This window comes from Ochotona curzoniae, unplaced genomic scaffold (assembly GCF_017591425.1).
Source record: "Ochotona curzoniae isolate NIBS_2020 unplaced genomic scaffold, NIBS_Ocur_1.0 contig_4514, whole genome shotgun sequence".
NCBI lineage: Eukaryota > Metazoa > Chordata > Mammalia > Lagomorpha > Ochotonidae > Ochotona > Ochotona curzoniae.
Genome location: NW_024466312.1, coordinates 5,236,723 through 5,257,265, shown reverse-complemented (window position 1 = coordinate 5,257,265; position 20,543 = coordinate 5,236,723). Strand labels below are relative to the sequence as shown.

General features: G+C 50.5%; 2 protein-coding genes across 2 annotated transcripts; both read right to left on the bottom strand.

The window, feature by feature from the left end:
• Window positions 1-505: 505 nt before the first annotated feature.
• LOC121160554 (60S acidic ribosomal protein P2-like) lies at window positions 506-10,767 on the bottom strand. Its single transcript, XM_040986441.1, has 2 exons — window positions 10,757-10,767; window positions 506-884 (listed from the first exon to the last, which is right to left on the bottom strand). Exons 1-2 carry the CDS (start codon window positions 10,765-10,767, stop codon window positions 506-508), a joined length of 390 nt encoding a protein of 129 aa, XP_040842375.1.
• Window positions 10,768-11,258: 491 nt separating this feature from the next.
• On the bottom strand, window positions 11,259-19,865 carry LOC121160553 (ciliogenesis associated TTC17 interacting protein). Its single transcript, XM_040986440.1, has 10 exons — window positions 19,845-19,865; window positions 16,598-16,721; window positions 16,167-16,367; window positions 15,869-15,924; window positions 15,250-15,336; window positions 14,921-15,088; window positions 13,609-13,733; window positions 11,930-12,006; window positions 11,664-11,752; window positions 11,259-11,501 (listed from the first exon to the last, which is right to left on the bottom strand). The coding sequence occupies exons 1-10, from the start codon at window positions 19,863-19,865 to the stop codon at window positions 11,259-11,261; spliced, it is 1,191 nt and encodes a 396-aa protein (XP_040842374.1).
• Between the last annotated feature and the right edge of the window lie 678 nt (window positions 19,866-20,543).

Sequence of the window (20,543 nt, the reverse complement as noted above, 5' to 3'; positions counted from 1 at the left end):
GCACCCTGAGTTTGGGGATTCCTCAGCTAACTCTGATTTCCTGTCTGGATTGTATGACCCCACCCCATGTGTGTTCAGGAGCAGGCAGTTCTCTTCTACCCAGACACCCAAGGTCACTGACTGGTCTAATGGGAGAAGTGAGTCCCCAAGGGCTTCCCAGGCCTCAGATACCTATTGGAGACTCCAAGGAAGACTTTCCCAGCACTGGCACAAGGACACAGCCTTCAGGTCAAGGGCGCCCTCAGGAAGGAAGGGCCATGGACTGCTCTGTCCCCAGGTGGACTACTAAGTCAGTGGAGATTCTCAGTAGACCTTCTCTCCTCTGGGACTTTGCTCCTTCCCCAACTTCAGTGGGCCATATAATCAAATCAGGCTTCAAGGCTATATGCAATCCATCATTGACCAAAATGCAGTAATGTTTTATGTGACTGCACATGCTATTTTTAAAAAAATTTTTTTTTTAATGTAAAAGGCTTTATTTGGAGGGGGGAGGGAGATGCAGGATCTAGTCAAGCAGGCCAAACCCCATGTCATTGTCCAACTCTTCTGACTCTTTCTTCTTCTGCTTCTTCTGCTCCACTGCTTTAGGGACCATCGCGGCAGCTGGCTCCACCGCACCTGGAGCAGCAGACTCGGCCACAGTCCCACCTCTTTGCTCACTGTCCAGTTTGCTGATACCCTGAGCAACCACGTCCTTAATGTTTCTACCTTTCAGCTCGCTGAGAACCTTATTGAACCAGTCATCATCTGCGTTGATGCCCACGCTGCCCAGGATCTTTGTGATGTCCTTGGCACTTGGCAAGGCGTTGCTCCCAAGGGCAGCCAGCAGGAAGGAGGCAATGTAGTGTATAGTGGTGGCAGTGGCATTCGTGGTGGAAAGGAAGCTTTTTTAAATTAAAAAAAAAATGGGGTCAGCATTGTGGTGTAATCTGTTAAGCTGCTGCCTGAGATGCCTGCATCTCATATGGGCACCGTTCAAATGCCAGCTGCTCCACTTCCAATCCAGCTCCCTGCAGTGCACCTGGGAAAGCAGCAGAAGATTGGTCAGGTGCTTGGAACCCTGCCATCAGCATGGGAGATCCGAAAGAAGTTCCTAGCTCATGGCTTCAGCCTGGCCCAGCCTTGGCCATTGCAACCATCTGGGGAGTAAAACAGCAGATGAAAGATCTCCTTCTTTGTGTGTCTCTGTATCTCTGCCTATATTTATTTATTTGGAAGGCAGAATTACACAGGAACAAGAGAGACTTTCTGCTGTCTGGCTCACTGCCCAGATGGCTGTAACAGCCAGGGCTGGGCCAAGTTGAATTCAGCAGCCTAGAACTGCATCCAGGGCTCGCATGGGGGTGCGGGGGCCTCAACACTGGGGCCACCTTCTGTCTTCCCAAGAGCATTAGTAGAAAGCTGCATTGGAAGTGGAGCAGTGGGGACTTGAACCTGTGCTCATAGGGGATGGCATCTCAGACAATGGCTTAACATGCTGTACATTTTTAAAGACTTATTTATTTTTATTGGAGAGGCAGATCAGAGGACCCTGGGAGTTGCTTGTTATGAAAAACCTACATGGGTTGCATCAGAAGCATTGAGAGAAGGAAGCAGTTAGTTCCTTTTAAGAAGATTCTCAGTCCCAGATTTGGCATGATTTACCCCCCATACTGAGTCAAAAACTTGGGGCAGTGCTTGGCAGCCCTGCGTTGTGGAAACAATCAATTTCCTGGTTCCTCACTGATGTGGAAGACTAGTTGTGTGGGAAAAGGGTGAATGAAGGGCCTATACAAGAAACAGCAGCATGGGTTGCCACTATGCCATCCTGTTGCCCAAGGCACTGTTACCTTCTCTGCCTCTGCATCACTGCTTTGGGCTCATGTGGCGATAACTGAGGCTGTGTTTAGGCTGACTTCCTCTTTGCATCATTTCCTACTTGGGAACTTGGTGAGTAATTGAGAGCCACTGATTAATCCTCAGTGTATACAACCTTCAGCTTAAAGAGGAAGGTAGTACAGTGTAATGGCTGACACCATGGTGCCAAGTAGGTATTGAGAGCAAGGAGAGTTCTAGAAATCTACATCAGCTTCCCCTGACATGTGGGTATGTTGCTGAACATTCCATCCAGAGTCACAGTGAAATCCCACAAGTCTTACTCCATGCAATATGGTTTGCAGGCTTGCATGCAAATAAACAACTGCCAAGGTTTCAGGACACACAGACTAGAAGAAATTCTTAGAATCTACGGCTGGATAGTGAATGCTCACACTGGATGCTGAGGTGGGTGATCCACAAAGGGAAAACTCATAAATCAAACCTCAAACCCAAATAATGTTTACTCTGAAAGAGTCTTTCGCTTTTAAAACATATCTATCTATGATTTATTTCTTTGTATTGGAAAGGCAGATTTACAGAGAGAAGGAGAAAGATTTTCTGTCTGCTGGTTCACTCCCCAAGTGGCCACAATGTCCAGGAGCCAAGAGTTTCTTCTGGGTCTCCCACATGGATGCAAGGTCCTGGGGCTTTGGGCCATCTTCTAATGCCTTCTCAGGCCAGGATGGGAAGTGGATCAGCCAGGAAACAAATTGGCATCCTAATGGGATACCTGTGCTTGAAAGGCGAGGGTTTTTTTTCCCCGAAAGGCAAGGATTAGCTAATCAAGCCATTGCACTGGGCCTGAAAGAGTCTTCTAAGAGAATGAAAACACAGGAAACAAACTTGGAGAAAATATTTACAAGCCAATTATATGACAAAGGACTAGGATTCAGAAATACAAATCTCTTAAAACCAAATAGCTTAAAAAATTCAATGAGAAATGGGCAAAAATCATGAACAGGAATTTCACTAACAAAGATGAATAAATGGTAAATAACCTCATGAAAAGGTGTTCACTGGGCCTGTGATTTAGACCCAGTAGCTAAATCCTCACCTTGCAGGTGCTGGGTTCCCTTATGGGCACTGATTTGTGTCCCAGCTGCACGACGTCCCTTCCAGTTCCCTCCCTGCTGTGGCCTGGGAAAGCCACAGAGGAAAGCTCCTGCCTCCTGGCTCCAGATCAGCTCAGCTCCAGCCATTAAGGCCACTTGGGGAGTGAACCAGCAGAGGTAATATCTTTCTCTCTATCTCTTCTTTCTGTAAATCTGCCCTTCCAATAAAAATAAATACTTTTTAAAAAAGATGTTCACTCTCATTAGAAAGATATTAGGCAAATAGAAATGAAAATTATACTTAGCTTTTGATACTAACTTAGCAGAATGGAAAAAATAGTGACAACATAAAGTGTTGGCAAGGATATGGAAAAACTAGATTACTCTCAGCCTCACAGTTTGTCTTTAGAAATCAAACATGGTGGGCCTGGCACAGTAGCGTAGCAGCTAAAGTCCTTGCCTTGCATGCCCAGGATCCCATATGGGTGCCAGTTCTAATCCCAGCAACCCTGCTTCCCATCAGCTCCCTGCTTGTGGCAATCAAGGACGGCCCAAATCCTGGGATACCTGGAAGAGGCTCCTGGCTCCTGGTTCCAGATTGGCTTTGCTCTGGCCGTTGTGGCCACTTAGGGAGTAAATCATCAGACAGAAGATCTTCCTCTCTGTCTCTCCTTCTCTCTATATATATCTGACTTTCCAATTAAAAAAAAGAAAAGCTTAAAAAAATCAATCATGGGGTTGCCGTTAGATAACTACATACCCAGGCATTCTTTCCAGAAGAATGACGATTGTATTCACACCACAAGCTGTACGCCAGTGTTGACAGCAGTTTTATTTATAGTTGCCCAAACTGGAAACAACCCAGACGTTCTTCGACAGGTGAATGGCTACAGGCTTCCCCACAGCACATTCCTGGGCATCTGTCCCAGAGAAATGAAAACCCATAACTCCACCAAAGCCTCAGAGTGAATATTTAGAGCAGCTCTATTCTGGAATAGTCCAAACTGGGAATTATCTCAGATGGGCAAGTGGCTGAACAAACTGCAGTACATATCTACTGAGGAGTTCATGGCAGAGCCTGGGGGTACAGGGAGGATTGTTGTTGGGTCAGGGTAGGGTGGGAAGGAGCTGGCTGTTCTGCAGGACACGCGGGAAGAGTACCAGGTGACTACTGTCCTGTCATCAAGAGTAAAGGAGACCTCCCTCCCCACAAGAAGCTGACAGATAAAATACCCTACTAGGCTTGGTTTTCTGCAGGCCTACGCGAAGGACTTCAAGAGGAAACACCTGGACTGCTCCATCAGGTCTCCCAGATTCCCCAGGAAGTGCCGGAAGGGGAGAAGCAGAAGACCACGTGTGCCGAGAACAAGTCCAAGTTTGAAGATGACAGAATGTGATGAACTCACTGTGCCAGAAAGATGGCAAGTACTTTTCCTCTAAGGGTGACCAAAGAGGATCCTAGCAATTCAAAAAGAACATCCACTGCAGAGGGCTAGCCTGCCACTTCCAATGCCAGCATCCCAGGTTGTAATGTCAACTGGAGTCCCTTGCTGCTGGCTTGCAATCCAGCTCCCTGCTGATGCTGATGGCCCTGGAAAGGAAGTGGCTTCCTGCCCTGTCCCTCACACAGGAGACCCAGCTGGAGTCCTGGCTTCAGCCTGCTGGAGATTTGGGGAGTGAACCAGCAGATAAAACATTTCTGTCTCTCCCCATCCCCATCTCTCCACTTTTCAAAAACAAAAAGATCTTTGAATTCAAGCCCAACTCAATGTTAGCTTCTCTATAAAAGCTGTGCAGATTTTTGTTGAGCTGGTAAGATTCTACTTTTCTTTCATATGATTTATTTATGAAAGGCAGAATGATAAAGATCTTCAATCTACTGGTTTGCTGCCCAAATGGCCACAATAGCTAGGGTTGAACCAGTCTGAAGCCAAAAGCCAAGAGCTTCATTTGGGCCTCCCACATGGGTGACAGGAACCCAAGTATTTCAGCCATCATTCACTGGATTTCCAGGCTCATTAATAGGAACCTGGATTGGAAGTGGAGCAACTGGTACTTGACCCAGCACTCCAGTAGAAGATTCCAGTATAGTTTCAAGTATAGACTTAACCTATATCACCACAATACTGATCCCACTGATGAGATGCCTTCTAGAGAAAGTAGCTTTTTATTTTTTAAAAGATTTATTTATTTTTATTGCAAAGACAGATTTATTTTTATTGCAAAGAAAAAGAGAGGAGAGATACAGAGAAAGATCTTCCATCTGCTGATTCACTTGCCAGGTGGCCTCAATCCTCACTTGGAAGGTGAGGATTTAGCCACTGAGCCTTCGTGCTGGCCTCAAAATATCATTAAAAAAAAAAGTGGGCCCGGAGCAGTAGCCTAATGATTAAAGTCACTGCCTTGCATGAACTGGGATACCATATGGGCCAGTTCTAGTCCCAGCAGCCCTATTGCCCATCCAGCTCCCTGCTTATGGCCTGGGAAAGCAGTTGAGGACGGCCCGAAGCTTTGGGACCTGCTCCCGTGTAGGAGACCTAGAAGAAGCAACTGGCTCCTGGCTTTGGATCGGCTCAGCCTCCAACTGGTGCAGCCACTTGCGGACTGAATTAGCAGATGGAAGATCTTTCTCTCTGTCTCTCCTTCTCTCTGTATATCTGACTTTCCAATAAAAAGAAATAATATTTTTTAAATGCTGGCTTTTTTTGAGAGGCTTGTGGCCTGGGAAAACAGTCAAGGATGGCTCCAAGCCTTAGGACCCTGCACCTGCGTGGGAGACCCGGATAAAGCATCTGATTCCTGGCTTTGGATGGGCTCAGCTCCAGCCATTGCAGCTACCTGGGGAGTGAAACAGTGGATGAAAGATCTTTTTCCCCCTGTAACTCCTTCTCTGTGTAAATCTGATTTTCCAATGAAAAATAAATAAATCTTTAAAATAAATAAGTAATTGAGGGCAGGGGCAAAATATATCATTAAATAAATACCCTCCATAGATTACTATGCACAGCAAGGAGAAGGAATAAAGTATTGATACATAGAATAACCCAGATGAATCCTCAGGAACTCATGTAGAGTGGCAGGAAAAAGTCACTCCCAAATCTACATACATTATATTCCACATATGTAACAATATTTACCATGACAACTTCAAAGATGAAGATCAGGTTGGTGGCTGCCCACAAAAAAGGATGGGTGAGGTGGGAGTGGAGAGGAAGGTGGATGTGGTTACACACGCGTGGCTGGTGCTGTCAGCACTGTTCACCATCTTGATGGTGGATCCACAAACCACATACGGGGGCTGGTGCTGAGTCGTAGCATATGAAATTGCCATCTATGATGCTGGCTTCTCATATGGTTGCCAGTTCGAGTCCCAGCTGCTCCACTTCCCATTCCATTCCCTGCTGATGACATAAGAAAGAAGCTGAGGATGGGCCAAGTGCTAGAATCCCTATATCCATGTGGGAGATCAGGAAGAAGCTCTTCGGTCCTTGCTTCAGATCTGCCCAGTTCTGGCTGTTTTGACCATTTGGGGAGTGCACCAGCACCAGTAGAAGGCAGGTTCTCTCTCTCTGTTTCTCCTTCTCTCTCTCTCTCTGTTTCTTCTTCTCTCTCTCTCTTTGGGTCACTGGGAGGTAGTTCACTCTGAGTGGACTGATGGAAGCTGATTTCATCCCTCCCATCCTTCCTTCTCTCCCTACCTGCTGGCCCACCATGCAGTTGTTCTGCTTCATTTGCTCTGCCCTTGCCAGGCTCCACCAGAGACCAGTTTGGTGGGGTTGATCTTGAACTGGGAGCTTCTCAGCTATAGTAGGATATAAACCTCTTCCTTTCAGAGATGCTCCTTTAAAGTATCTTAGTTAAAGTGACAAAAGCTGAATAATAAGAACAGGTCAACAATATACGGGGCACATTAATGATGGAATATTACTCAACTTTCAGAAAAAGAGGAAATTCTGATGCATGTTTAATTTGGACAAAATTTGGCTACATTATGCTACCACAAAAAGCATTCATCTATACACAACAGGACGAATGTTGCATGTTTCCACTTCTATGAAGTACATAAAAGAGGCAAAGTTAGAGACAGAAAGCAGAAGGATGGGACGGAACGCAGCAAATTAGATCACTTCCTACAATATCTGGGTAAAATCTCTGCTCCTCCACTTCTTTTTTTTTTTTTTTAATATTTACTTTATTTTTATTGCAAAGTCAGATATACAGAGAGGAGGAGACAGAGAGGAAAATCTTCCGTCCGATGGTTCACTGCCCAAGCAGAAAGCCCTGAGCCAGGAGCCCCTTCAGGTCTCCCACACAGGTGCAGGGTCCCAAAGCCCTGGGCTGTCCTCGACTGCTCTCCCAGGCCACAGGCAGGGAGCTGGATGGGAAGCAGGGACGCCAGGATTAGAACCAGTGTCCATATGGGATCCCGGGCGTGTTTAAGGCGAGGACTTTAACCACTACACTATTGTGCTGGGCCCCCTGGCTCCTCTACCTCATATCCAGCTTCCTGCTAATGTGCCTGGGAAGGCAGTGGATGACTGCCCAAGTACTTAGAGCCCTGCCACTCGTGTTAGAGATTCACATGGAATTCCAGGCTTGCGTTCAGAGGCTGAAGATCCTGCCCTTTCTCTCTAATCCTTTCTCTCTGTGACTTTTTCAGATAAATTGAATAAGTAAGCTCTAATAAAAGAAAAAGAAATATATCTAACACCATGGACTTAGTTGTTACGTGAACTGTTTTTTTCAACTATTATTTTTTATTGGAAAGGCAGAGTTACAGAGACAGAAGGAGAAACAGAGCAATCTTCTATCCACAGGTGTATTCCTCTGCAAATCGCAATGGCTGCAGCTATGTTGATCTGAAGCCAGGGGTTTATTCAGGGTCTCTCATGCAGGTACAGGGGCCCAAGAACCTGAGTCAGCCTCTGCTGCTTTCCCAGGCCATAAGCAGGGACGTGGATGGGAAGTGCAGGAGTCAAGGCTTGAACTGGTACCCACATGAGACACTGGCACTGCAGGCAGAGACTTTAACCTGTTCCACCACCCTGCGCCCCCATGAACTGGGTTTCAGTTAGATGTCCAACACTCTCAGTTTGCACCCAGTGATGCTCAGGGTAGCTTAAGTCTTGGGTCTACATGTTTGTGTCCCTACAAAATTCTTAAGTGGACACCTGGATGTCCACCTTCGGTCACCTTCGGTGATAAGGTGAAGAGGCAGGGCCTATGTAATGATTGGCCATCACTCATGATTGGAGTAGTGTTGTTATCAACAGGCTACAGTAGTGCTTGTCTGTCCCTCCAGAGGACATGGGACAATCCTGCCATTGGGCCAGAGGTGAGCTAGATATTAACTCTTCCATAATACCCAACCTGCAGAACTGCGAGCCACAGGTCAGTGACGTTGACCAACCACCCAATCTGAGATGCTTCGTTCCAGCACAAAGGCAGCTACCACAGTCTCCTGCAAGGCACTGCCCAGTCCCTGAATACGTTATAGCAGGGGGCAGGCTACCAGGCAGCCTCAGCCAAGTGCAGAGGCCATCAAACAGCATGCTGCTGGGGGAAGCAGAGGTCACGTCTACACCTCCCAAGGGTGTGGCCAGCCCCAGTGTTTCCTTAACTCAAATGTCATAGTCATGAACCTGTCCCCTTAGGACTTGTCCTGAGCCCCAAAAAGCTTGCCCTGGGGGCTGGCGCCATGGAGTAGTAAGCTAAGCTTCCACCTGTGGCTTCAGGATCCCATATGAGCGCTGGTTCAGGTCCCGGCTGTCCCACTTCCCATACAGCTCTCTGCTTGTGGCCTGGGAAAGCAGTCGAGGACGGCCCAAAGCCTTGGGACCCTGCACCCACATCTCACATGGGAGACCTGGAAGAAGCTCATGACTCCTGACTTCAGATCAGATCTGCTCTGGTTGTTGCAGCCATTTGGGGAGTGAACCAGGGGCTGGAAGATCTCTCTCTACTTATCTCTCCTTCTCATTCTAAATCTGCCACCCCCTAAAAATAAACATTAAAAAAAATTTTTTTTATTGGAAAGGCAGATTTTATGGAGAGGAGAGATAAAGATCTTCTAATCTCTGGTTCACTTCCCAAGTGGTTGCAAAAACAGGAGCTGAGACAATCCAAAACCAGGAGCCAGCAGCTCCTCAGATGCAGGGGCCCAAGGCTCTGGGCCATCCTTCGCAAGAGGGCTCCCTCTGTCTCAAAACAGCAGGTGCGTCAGCCTGGCTCCTCCACTCTGTTCATCTTGTTCTGAGCCCCTCATGTTAGCTTGAGATTCCATATCTCCTCTCTATTACCTCTAGGCCTCTACAAATGTTGTTGCCTCCTCCACACCCCTGCCTGTGTCACCTCCTCCAGGAAGCCTCCCTTGGACTCTCCTAGGTCAGGGCAGGTGTCCCTAAGTAATATACTCTCCCCTGCTACCATCCAGAGGAGGCTGGTGCTTGCTGAGCTGGCAGCAGGGCATGAAGCTGCATCTAACTGCCCGGGGAAGAAAAGATGGCAAGATGAAGCCTGCTCTGGTTGAGCAGGGGCAGGAGGGTGCCTCTCCTTGGTGCTGGCATCTGCCTTGAGGGTGAATGAGCACATGAGCCAGGCTCCTCTGCAGCCCAATTCTGGTACTGCCATGAACTAGCACAGGGCCTTGGACCCCACATAGCCCACCCCACAGGGCATGTGGAGATTACAGGCGTGCTCTCCTTACCCTGTGCTTCCTATCCCTACTCTCGTATTGCATGGGGGAGGTGCCCCCTGGTGCTGTCCAGTCTATACCCACATATTCACTTGAGCAATGCAGAGACGGACAGCAGGATAGCTGGACAGAGCTCTCATTAACTGGTTCAATCCCCAAAGTTGGGGGCTGAAGGCAGGAACCAGGTATGCCACATGGGTTGCAGGGATCCAAGTATTTGAGCCCTCACCACTGCCTCCCAGGGTATGAATTTGCGGGAAGCTGGAGTTAAGAGCTGGAACTGGGGACTGAACCCAGGTGCAGTCAAGGAACTAAGCTCAGGAAGCTCCTTAGGGGGAAGTGCAGTGCTGCCCCATCAACCCCCCCCACCCCCCACTCTGCTACAGATAATCAGGGGCAGAAGGAACTCCCAGGAGTTCCCCATCCAGGTGCATTGGTTGGGTCAGTTTGGATTTTTATTGTCCGCAGGCTCCGTGGCACATGTGGGATGCTGCCCTGCCCACCTCACCAGTGGCTCCTGCCCTGTGGTGCTGTAGCCTTCCCCCAGTAAGCCCTGCACCCAGCCTATGCACCTGCTGCCCCCTCTGCTTGCAGTGCCTCCCCTCAGCTCCTCACAGGTCAACATCCTTAGCCTTTAGGTCTGAGCTCCACAGAGATCCTGTGTCCCAGCTGCTCCACTTCTGATCCAGCTCCCTGCTTATGACCTAGTGGAGGATGGTTCAAGTTCTTGGGCTCCTGCACCCACCCACGTGGGAGACCCAGAAGAACCTCTTGGCTCATAGCATCAAACTAGCCCAGCTCTGCCCATTGCAACCATTTGTGGAATAAATCTTCAAATGCAAGATTCCTCTCTCTCTTCTTCTCTCTGTAAATCTCCCTTTCAAATACAAATAAATCTTAAAAATTTAAGAACTGTTTCCATCATGGCAGGTGAACACCACTGCTTCAGGCGTGCAAGGCTAGGACTTTAGCTGCTAGGCTGCTGCGCCGGGTTCATAAGGCTTTTTAAAAATGATTTTAAAACTTCTTCAGGGCTCAGCGCTCCCCGCGGTTCTGCAGGAAGTCCCCACACTTGTATTCCTGCCCCTCGTCATGCAGGGCAGGTTCTCTGGGCAACCGCGTGCAAGCAGGGAACCTGCGCCCCTGCGGTTACCGCGGACTCATCTTACTCCTTGTGGTTGAGTCCTGCCTGGCACAATCAGCTCCCGCCGGAATGAACCAATTGAAGCCAGAAGCCCCTAGAAGGGCGAGGATGATCTACCCCGGGAGTCTGCACTATCAGGGGAAGGGGTGTGGGAGGCAGAGCACAGGAGCTGCACGGTCTATGCTGGTCCACATCTTCTCCCGCCGCCCATCCCATCGTGGGTTCATTTTGGGAATGGGAGGAGATGCTGCAGCGGGGCCAAGGACAGTTTGCAGTTTTCCTCCGTCGCCACCCCATGCCCAGCTTCACCAGCTACTCACTCTATCACAAAACTTTCCTTAACCAGCCGGGATAATGATGACAAAGGCATTTCAGGAGGAAAGGCTGTTCCTGTTTGTAGCCCCAGACAGAGGCCGTGTGCGCAGGGCACTGGGTGGATGTGGGCGCGGGAACCGAGCGCACACAGCATTCCTCCACGGCTGCGAGCGGCCGCAACCCCGCCGTGTGGAACCTAGTCAGCTTCGGGGTCGACGTCCAGCCCGGGTCCCCAGGAGCGGAAGGGGCTGGGCCGGTGTGAGGAGCGAAGGGAGGGCGGGGGCGGGCGGCTCGGGTCAAAGGGGCCGAAGAACTCAGCGGCGAAGGTAACCACGTCGCGGGGCTGACGCAGCAGCAGGAAGAGCAGGAAGTCGGAGAGGAGCGCGCGGACGTCTGGGTGCTGCCGCAGGTAGCTGCTGTGGCTGGTCCGCAGCTCCTCCTGCGGGAGGCAGACCTGGCCTGAGCGCCCCGGGAGGAACCACCAGCTGCCCCAATCCCCGGGTCACCCCAAGGAGGCGTGGTTCCCGGCCGGACCCGCGAGCAGGTGTGCCCGTTCACGCGGAGCCGCCGGGACCCGGGGTTGTCGGTGACCGCAGCCCACCTTACGGTGCAGGAATTTGGAATGGAGCTCCAAGTCTTCCTCCCACACCAGTGGCTTCTTCTCGAAAACCGGCGGCGGCTCAATCTCGTCTGGATGGGGAGAGGGAAAGAGTGCGTGTCTCCCACCGCAGAACCATCGGGGGACGCGCAGATGCATCCCCGGAAGCCCAGCATTCTGTCTGCGGGGCGTGGTGGCCAAGTCCTTGGGAAAGATCAGCCCCGCCCCTGCATCCCAGAGGGCCCTACCTCCCGGGGACTTTCACTCACCCTCCTCCCTCAAGACAGGCATCTTGGTGATGATGCAGCAGCCGGGCGAGCCTATCTGGACTCTCTTGGCCAGGTGCCTGAGTGCAACACAGGTAAGAAAGAACCCTCCTGGGCCACCTGTTAGGTCTGAACTCTGCCCTCCCCCTCTGGAGCTTGTAGCTGTAAGCCAGTGTGGTGGCATTTGGTGATGGTGTCTCTGGGGAGGCAATCAAAGCCAAACGAGGTCCTATGGATGGAGCAATAGGTAGAAGTGGGGTCTTTATAAAAGGAAGAGGAGCCGGTGTGTTAGCTCGGTTGACTAATCCACCCCAAGTGTCACATTCCATATGGGCACCAGTTCGTGCCCCGGCTGTTCCACTTCCCATCCAGCTTTCTGCTTATGGCCTGGGAAAGCAGTAGTGGATGGCCCAAAGCCTTGGGACCCTGCATCCGTACAGGAGACCCAGAGGAAGCTCCGAGCTCCTGGCTTTGGTTCAGCTCAGCTCCAGCTGTTGCAGCCACTTGAGGAGTGAACCAGCAGATGAAGGATCTTTGTTTCTGTAAATCTGCTTTTGCAATAAAAATAAATCTTTAAGTAAAATAAAAGGAAGAGATGGGGGCGTGCCGTGTGGCAGAGCCAGTTAAAACACTGCCTACATTCCATATGGACACCAGTTCGAGTCCTGGCTGCTCTATCTCCAATCCAGATTCCTGCTAATGTGCCAGAGAGTGCAGCAAAAGATGCCCCAAGTGCTTGGGCCCCTGTACCCACGTGGCAGACCCGGAAGAATCTCCTGGGTTCAACCTAGCCCAGCTTCAGTTGTTGATCTCTCCCTCTCTCTATCTCTACCTTTCAAATATATAAACTAAATCTTTGAAATATATATATATATATATGCCTGACAGAGCTGGCTGTTTCCATGACACAGAAGGAAGGTGAGAGAGGAGGACGCAGTGAGAAGGTTCCTGGCATTCATTCCTAGGTGCTGGAGAATGGGACAGGCTTCCCTCAGGGCTTTTGCTTTTTCATTTTGTTTAAGGACAATTTTAGATGTGTGAATGATTTTTCTAAGAAATCATAGATATTGGTGTTTTGCCTGGCAGCTGAGGTGCTTGTGTCCCAAATCCGAATGCCTTCTCTGGTTCCCTATTCCCAGCTTCTGCTGCCAGGGTCCTGGGCTCCAGTTGGCTTCCAGCTGGGGGAGCCAAGTGGAGTTCCCAGCTCTTAGTTTAGGCTTATGGGGAGTGAACCAGAAGGGGCAAGTTCTCATTCTTCATCCCCATCTCTGGGTCTCTCCAAATAAATAAATAAATAAATAAATAAATAATTTATGGTACCATAAACGATGCCATGCGATGTTAGACTAGAAACATGCTGAGCTATGAAATCAAGAAAGCCAACAATGACAGAGTGATGACCAGCTTGGTGCCTGCACTCTTCTGAAGTTTCAGGAAATTTATTGTTCTCCCCCGCCACCTCTACCCCCACACCCACATTTTTTCATGATTAGGTGCCAGGGTGCTGCAGAAAACAACTGGGTAGTGTGCCCAGGGGACAGTGTGGACAGTCAAGGGGCTATTTGGATCTTACTGGTTACCCTTCCTGGCAGCATCCACTAGGGAACCGGGCTGCATCGTGGAACACCTGTGCGCATGCTCCCTCCTGGTCAGACCCCCCATCCATGATCCAAGTCGCTCACCCATCGGAAAGCAGGTAGAACTGCCAGGCCATGGGGATGCCCTCTTCCGAGTGCACCGTCTGCTCCACAATGAACACAGGGGCCTGCTGCCAGCCCACCTGGATCGTCTGGAAGCCCAGGGATTGCTGGCTCCAGCCAAGGGAGAGGGAAGGAGGGAGGGAGGGAGAGCGGTGGTGAGATGAAAGCCCTCCTTCCCTCCCCCTCCCACATTCCTCTCCTTAAATTCCCTGTCCCTTAGTGCTTAACAGTTCGAGGATGTCCAGGAGCTGCAAGATTTGAGTGGCACCCCCCAAGTTGGGGACCCCATTATGGGAGGCCAGCCTAGCAGTTTGCTCCTGATCCAGTCTCCCACCATGTCATCTTGTGGTGCTTTCAGTTGGCAGATTCTGTTACAGTGATGATGACAGTGTTACAGTGGGGAGGGGTGTGTCGCAGGGCATGGGCTGTTGGGGGCAACTTGGGAATGGAAGGTAGCAGGTGATGGCTGTAGCTTGTGCTGCCATTGGCAGTCAGCCTTGCCAGGAAAGTGTTACCCCTGTCCACTGCCCGCTGTGTTGTGAGAGCAAGATCAGAACGTAATTCACAAGGTTGGTCAGTGACAGATAAAGTGGTCCCCAAAGTGTCATGATGGGAGAAAGTGTGTGTTCAGGGACACAGTCCCAGAATTGTTTTTAGAATGGCAAGTCCTAGGCACGGGGGGGGGGGTAGAAAATTGTTACAAAACAAAAAGAAAAACTGGGGGCCAGTGTTGTGGTGTAATAGGCTAATCCTCTGCTGGTTGCTGCTGGCATCCCACTGCTCCACTTCCCATCCAGCTCCCTGCTTATGGCCTAGGAAGGCCCCCCCCTGAGAATGGCAGAAGTCCTTGGGCCCCCGCACCCATGTGGGAGACCCTGAAGAAACTCCAGGTTCCTAGCTTCAGATAGGCTCCGCTCTGTCCATTGCAGCCATTTGAGGAGTGAACCAGCAGATGGAAGATTTCTCTGTCTCTTTTTCTCTTTCTGTAAATCTGCCTTTCAAATAATATTTTTTTTTTCCAAAAGAAAAGGAACACCCTTTAGTGTTGAGAAGTAGTAAGAAAATGTTGAAGTGCAATTGATTGCATTTCCTGAGGGTAAAAAGTAATGTTTCCTTAAAAGCAGCCCACTGATGCTAGTGTTTTCTAGAAATTTATGCAAACAAGGGTTGCTTCCACCTTCTGGCCCCCCGGCTCTGATAAGTTCCGTTCTGGCTTCTTCCTTCCCCTGGGCTCCTCTCCCACTCCACAGCTGTTGTCTTTCTCTCCCAGCCCAACCCCGGGGACACGGCTCACATAGGTGGAGTGACACAGCTTGCCCTCGGTGTCCAGGGCCAGGAAGCAAGCATTGCTGGGCACCTTCTGGCGCCGTGCCATCGCCCGCAGCAGTACCAGGTTGGCAGCCTCAGAGACAAAGCCCTCCATTGAGGCCCAGGGGAAAGCGGTCACCCCTGACTTCACTTCCTGTGTAGGACAGACAAGGTCTGAGAGCTGGGAGCCAGGCAGGGGCAAGGCAGGATGGGTTACCCTAGAGGAACCCTCGCACACACACCACCACCCACCCCCATCCCAGCCAACCCCCACCTGCTCATGGCTCCAGGAGGATGTGGCATCCCCCTCCTCACCTCACCCTCCTTGACACTTCGGGTCATGCTTAGCTGCTCATCTTGCCTCAGCAGATTGGTTGTCTGTTCCATGGGCAGGATGAGGAACTAAAGGAGTGGAGCATGTGGGGGGGCTGTCAGGGGCTCTTCTTCCTAGGCCCCCTCCCCCATAGGCCCACTTGAAAACCCACCTGAGAAAATCAGGCCATTTCAAGATTAGGATTGAAACCGCCATCTCCCCACCAAAAAAAAAAAAAAAAACAAAAACCGATATTTCCCCCAACCTTCCATTCACAGAAAACTCCTACTGTGTGGGACTCAGAGCCTCAGAGTCTTTGCCTCTGTGGATGACGCATTCTAAAAGTTGAATGAAATGGAAGTGACTGAAACTTGGTGGATGAGCACAGAGCTGGGGGCCTGGGGTGACCAGCTCTTGGGACAGGCTAGCCCATGTGGCTCCAGGGAGGACTGCTGACTTCCCATATCTCATGCCAGGTGAGGTGGGGTTCCCTCACCCTCCTGTGTGCATGGTGGCAGGAATGGCTGGGTTTAGTGCGGGAGCAGTTGAGTGATGTATTCGCCTGAGGTGCCTGAAGTGGCAGGTGAAGGGGTAAGCAAGGCTGGGGGCTCCAGAGAGTACCTTGATGAACTCGTGGCTGTGCTGTTCCATGGGCTCCAGTTTCCACGAGAGATAGCCTGGGTATAGGGAAATGGCCACCAATGAGGCAGGAGACCTAAGCTCCAGGGGGGAGGGAGGGAAAAAAGAAAGAAGGGCAGGTGGTGGCAGGGGTGGGGGAGGGGAGCAGCAGGACCACTAGGCCAGCGCTGCTCCCATGTGGGTCTGTGCTGTGGCTGACCTCCTTGACTCAGTCCTGAGGACTGGGGACATGGGGAGGCAGAGGGGTGGCTGGGGAAGCAGACAGGCTGCAGCAGCCTACCCAGGAGGGAGTTTCCGCAGAGCATCTTGTCGAGGAAGCCATGGCTGGAGGCATGTACCATGATGCAGTGGGTCAGGATGCCCTGTGGGTCTGTGTATCGCCCTTTTTGCACCTCGATGGTCAGCTCTCCCTGCGGTTCCCCTGCGTCTGTGACCATGGCAAGGGTCTCCGAGAAGAGCAGCATCTGCAGTTCCTCCAGGCCTGGCAGGAGGAGGGGGTGTGTGAGGGGCCTTGGTGAGACAAGTTACTCCTCACTGCTCCAGGTTCCGCTCTGCAACTGCCGCACTCAGCCTGTCCCCACCAGCACCTGTAAGAGCGGGTGAGGACCTCTCCCCCGGTCCCTAATGTCCCCAGCTTATTCCGAGCTGGGGCTGGCCTGGGCTTTCTTTCTCCCCCCAGACCCCACCACCCAGCGCCCCCATTGCGCCCACCGAGAGAGTTGAGAAAATTGATGGCCTCTGCATTGGCCTGTGGCAGGGGCGCCACCTCCTGGTCGGGGGGCCTGTGTTCCTTGGTTTTGAGGCCTGTAGAGGAAAGACAGGTTGTTAGAAGCTCCTAAGAGGGATGGGAGGAGCACCCCTCTTCTGGCCCTTGCCCCCAAGACGATCCTGCTGCTCTGAGACGATCCTCAAGGTGGACTGTGAGAGGGGAGACCCTCCCGTTGGCAGGCCCAGCAAGCCCTCTTACCACCAGTGAAGTGAGCTTTGGAGGACATGCCTCCAGCGGCCACTAAGTCTGTGGCCAGCAGTCTCCACGGCAACCGCAAGCTAGCTACTGCCTCTTAAAGGGCCATCACCCCTTTCCCTACACGGGCTGAGAAGGAAGTTGACCTGCAGATGCTGGAACTCCCCGAAAGAATCCGAGATGCTGTCCAGCAGAGGGAGCCCTTTATTATGTGTAAGAGGCTTGGGGCAGAGTGGGACGTTAGCTTGTGTCTCACGGCCCCACAGACGCTGGCTCCAGTTAGATACCAGGTTTATCTTTGTAGGTGGTAGCCCAACACGGAAGGTTCCCAGTGTTCCACGGATGACTTAACATTTTTCCATTTCACAACGGTGTGAAAGTGATGTGCATTCACTGGAAGTCAGCTTCATGATCACACTTTGTGATGTTACTGAGCTGTGGTGTTCACTTGGTTGGGTATATCTGGTGCATTCTTAACTTGTGATATTTCCAGTGATGGTGAGCTTGCCGGAGGATAAGACCCCGTGATAAATTGAGGAACAGTGTGTGTTTAATGATAACGATAACAATGTTTTTATAAAACACAGACTTAAAATTACTTTGAAAGGCAGAGAATGACAATGAGTTCTCATCTGTTGATTTACTCCCTAAATGCCCGCAATAGCTGGAGCCTAAGCTGACGCCAGGAGCCTGGAACTCCTTCTAGATCTCCCAAACAGGTGACAGGGAGCCAAGTACTTGAACCATCAACACTGCCTCCCAGGGCACAGGTTAGCAGGGAGTTGGAGTCAGGAGATGGAGCTAAGGATCTAACCAGGTCTCATGACGTAGGATGTGGGCGTGTCCAAGTGGTGGCTTCAACCCTGGGCCAGAGTGTACCCCAAGTACTCCATGGGCCAGGAAACTGAGACACAGAGAGGTGAAGTGGCTCCCCAAGGGCACATAACTAATGATGGGCTCAGCTAAGACCCACGCCAAGGGCAGAGCCTGGAGAGCTGAGAGGACAGGGACAGGGATAAATAAATGACACCTGGAGGCCAGCAAGTGACTAGATACAAGGACAGAGAGGGGACAAACCCCAAGCTGTGGCCGTCTCAGCCCTTTCTGTAAGTGTTAAGGTGGTCATGACAAAGTGACCATAAAACGCCCAGGAGTTGCAGAGTCACAAGCAAAGAATTAGCATGAAGCCAAGGGATCCCCGACCCAGTCCTGCCCACGCATACCACTTGGAAAGGTAACCTTTAAATGGCTTTCATAGATAATCATCTTTCACTTTTAAAAAGACTAACTTTTCAAAAAATTTTTAATGTTCTCCTTCTACTTCAACAATCCCAGTAAGATTCTAAATTGAAAATTGGCAAGTATAAATCAATTATCAAATGTTGATATTTTTAAAAGATTTATTTATTTTTATTGCGAAGTCAGGTATATAGAGAGGAGGAGAGACAGCGAGGAAGATCTTCCGCCTAATGGTTCACTCCCCAAGTGATCGCAATGGCCGGAGCTGAGCCAATCTGAAGCCACGAGCCAGGAACCTCTTTCCAGGTCTCCCATGCAGGTGCAGGGTCCCAAGGCTTTGGGCTGTCGACACTCAGCTGCTTTCCCAGGCCACAAGCAGGGAACTGGATGGGAAGCGGGGCTGCCAGGATTAGAACTGGTGTTCATATGGGATCCCAGCACATTCAAGGCAAGGACTTTAGCCACTAGGCCACCACGCAGGGCCCCAAACTGCTCATCTTAAATAAGAATCTTAGGGCTTATCTTCTTCTTTTTTTTAAGATTTATTTTATTTTTATTGGAAAGGCGAATATACAGAGAGGAGAGACAGAGAGGAAGATCTTCCGTCCGATGATTCACTCCCCAAGTGAGCACAATGGCCCAATGCTATGCCGATCCGAAGCCAGGAGCCTCTTCTGGGTCTCCCACGCGGGTGCAGGGTCCCAAAGCTTTGGGCCGTCCTCGACTGCTTTCCTGGGGCCACAGGCAGGGAACTAGATGGGAAGTGGGGCCGCTGGGATTAGAACCGGCGCCCATATGGGATCCCGGGCATGCAAGGCGAGGACCTTAACCACTGCGCCACCGCTCCGGGCCCAGGGCTTATCTTCTAAGCACCCTAATATGCAGAACTATTTCAAGCATTTTAAGAACTTGAAGTATCAAAAATGAACGTTTGGGGCCCGGAGAAATAGTCTAGTGGCTAAAGTCCTCACTTTGCATCTGGCACCAGTTCATATCCTGGCAGCTTTACTTCCCTTCTAGCTCCATGCTTGTGGCCTGCGAAGGCAGTAGAGGATGGCCCAAGACCTTGGGACTCTTAACCTGCATGGGATACTTGGATGAAGCTCCTGGCTCCTAGTTTTGGATCGGCTCACCTCTGGCTGTTGCATCCACTTAGGGAGTGAACCAGCAGGTGAAGATCTTTCTCTCTGTCTCTCATTCTCTCTGTAAATCTAACTTTCCAATAAAAATAAATAAGTTTTTTAAAAAAACTGTGGCACACACACGAAAGTACTTGGACTCTTTAATTGGTCTACTTGCTTTTTCTAATTATAAGTATTCTTTTTATATTCTTTATTATTATTATTATTGACAAAGCAGATATACAGAGAGAAAGAGAGGCAGAAAGATCTTCTGTCTGCTGGTTCACTCCCCAAGCAGCCACAATGGCCGGCCAGAGATGAACCAATCTGAAACCAGGAGCCAAGAGCTTCTTCCAGGTCTCCCATAAGGATGCAAATTCCCAAAGCTTTGGGTCATCCTCCACCACTCTCCCTGGCCACAAGCAGACAGCTGGAAAGGAATCGGAGCAGCCAGGACACAACCGGGCACCCACATGGGATCCTGGCAGATGCAAGGCGAGAATTTAACCACTAGGCTGTCGTGCTGGGTCCAGTATTTGGACTCTGTAAGTGCTGTCACATGTTATTCACACATCCACTTTGCGACCAGGATTCCTAAATTCCATATGGGACTTCCACATGGGATAGCGGGGACCAGGTGCTTGAGCCAGCCCATGCTCCCTTTTGAGGTGTGCATTAAAAGTGGAACTGGAATGCATATCAGGTGCTCTGAAATGGGCTGCTGGCATCTCACTTTTCTTCCAGAAACTGTCCTGAAACTGGTGTCTGGTCAGAGGCAAGATCTCTATTTGCACCCAGATGTTCAAGTCCTCTCTCATTCTGTCACTTGGTCTCACATTTGGCCTGAACCTGGGCTTTGAGGGCTATCAAGGTCAGATTCCCACCTGCTTTCAAAGGCTCCTACTTGGGGCAGGACTCACACACACACATACACAGTCACACACCCATGCTTATGGGGCTCTAACCTTTATTTCAATCACTTCTTCTTGCTCTGTTCTTCCCTGGAACACTTAAGATTGGCTACTTAGCCCTTCCCTCTTAAAAAAAAAAAGATTTTATTTGAAAAACAGAATTATGGAGAGGAGAGATAGGTCTTCCATACACTGGCCCAATCCCCAAATGGTAGCAGTGGCCAGGGTCCCAAGGCTTTTGGCCATCCTCTGTTGCTTTCCCAGGCCATGAGCAAGGAGCTGGATGGGAAGTGGGGGCAGCCAGGACTCCAACTGGTGGCCAATATGGGATGCTGTTGCTGCACGCAGAGGTTGAGGCTGATATAACACGGCACCATCCCCAGCCTTCCCCTCTTTATCCTTTTCTGCCTCACAGAGAGACA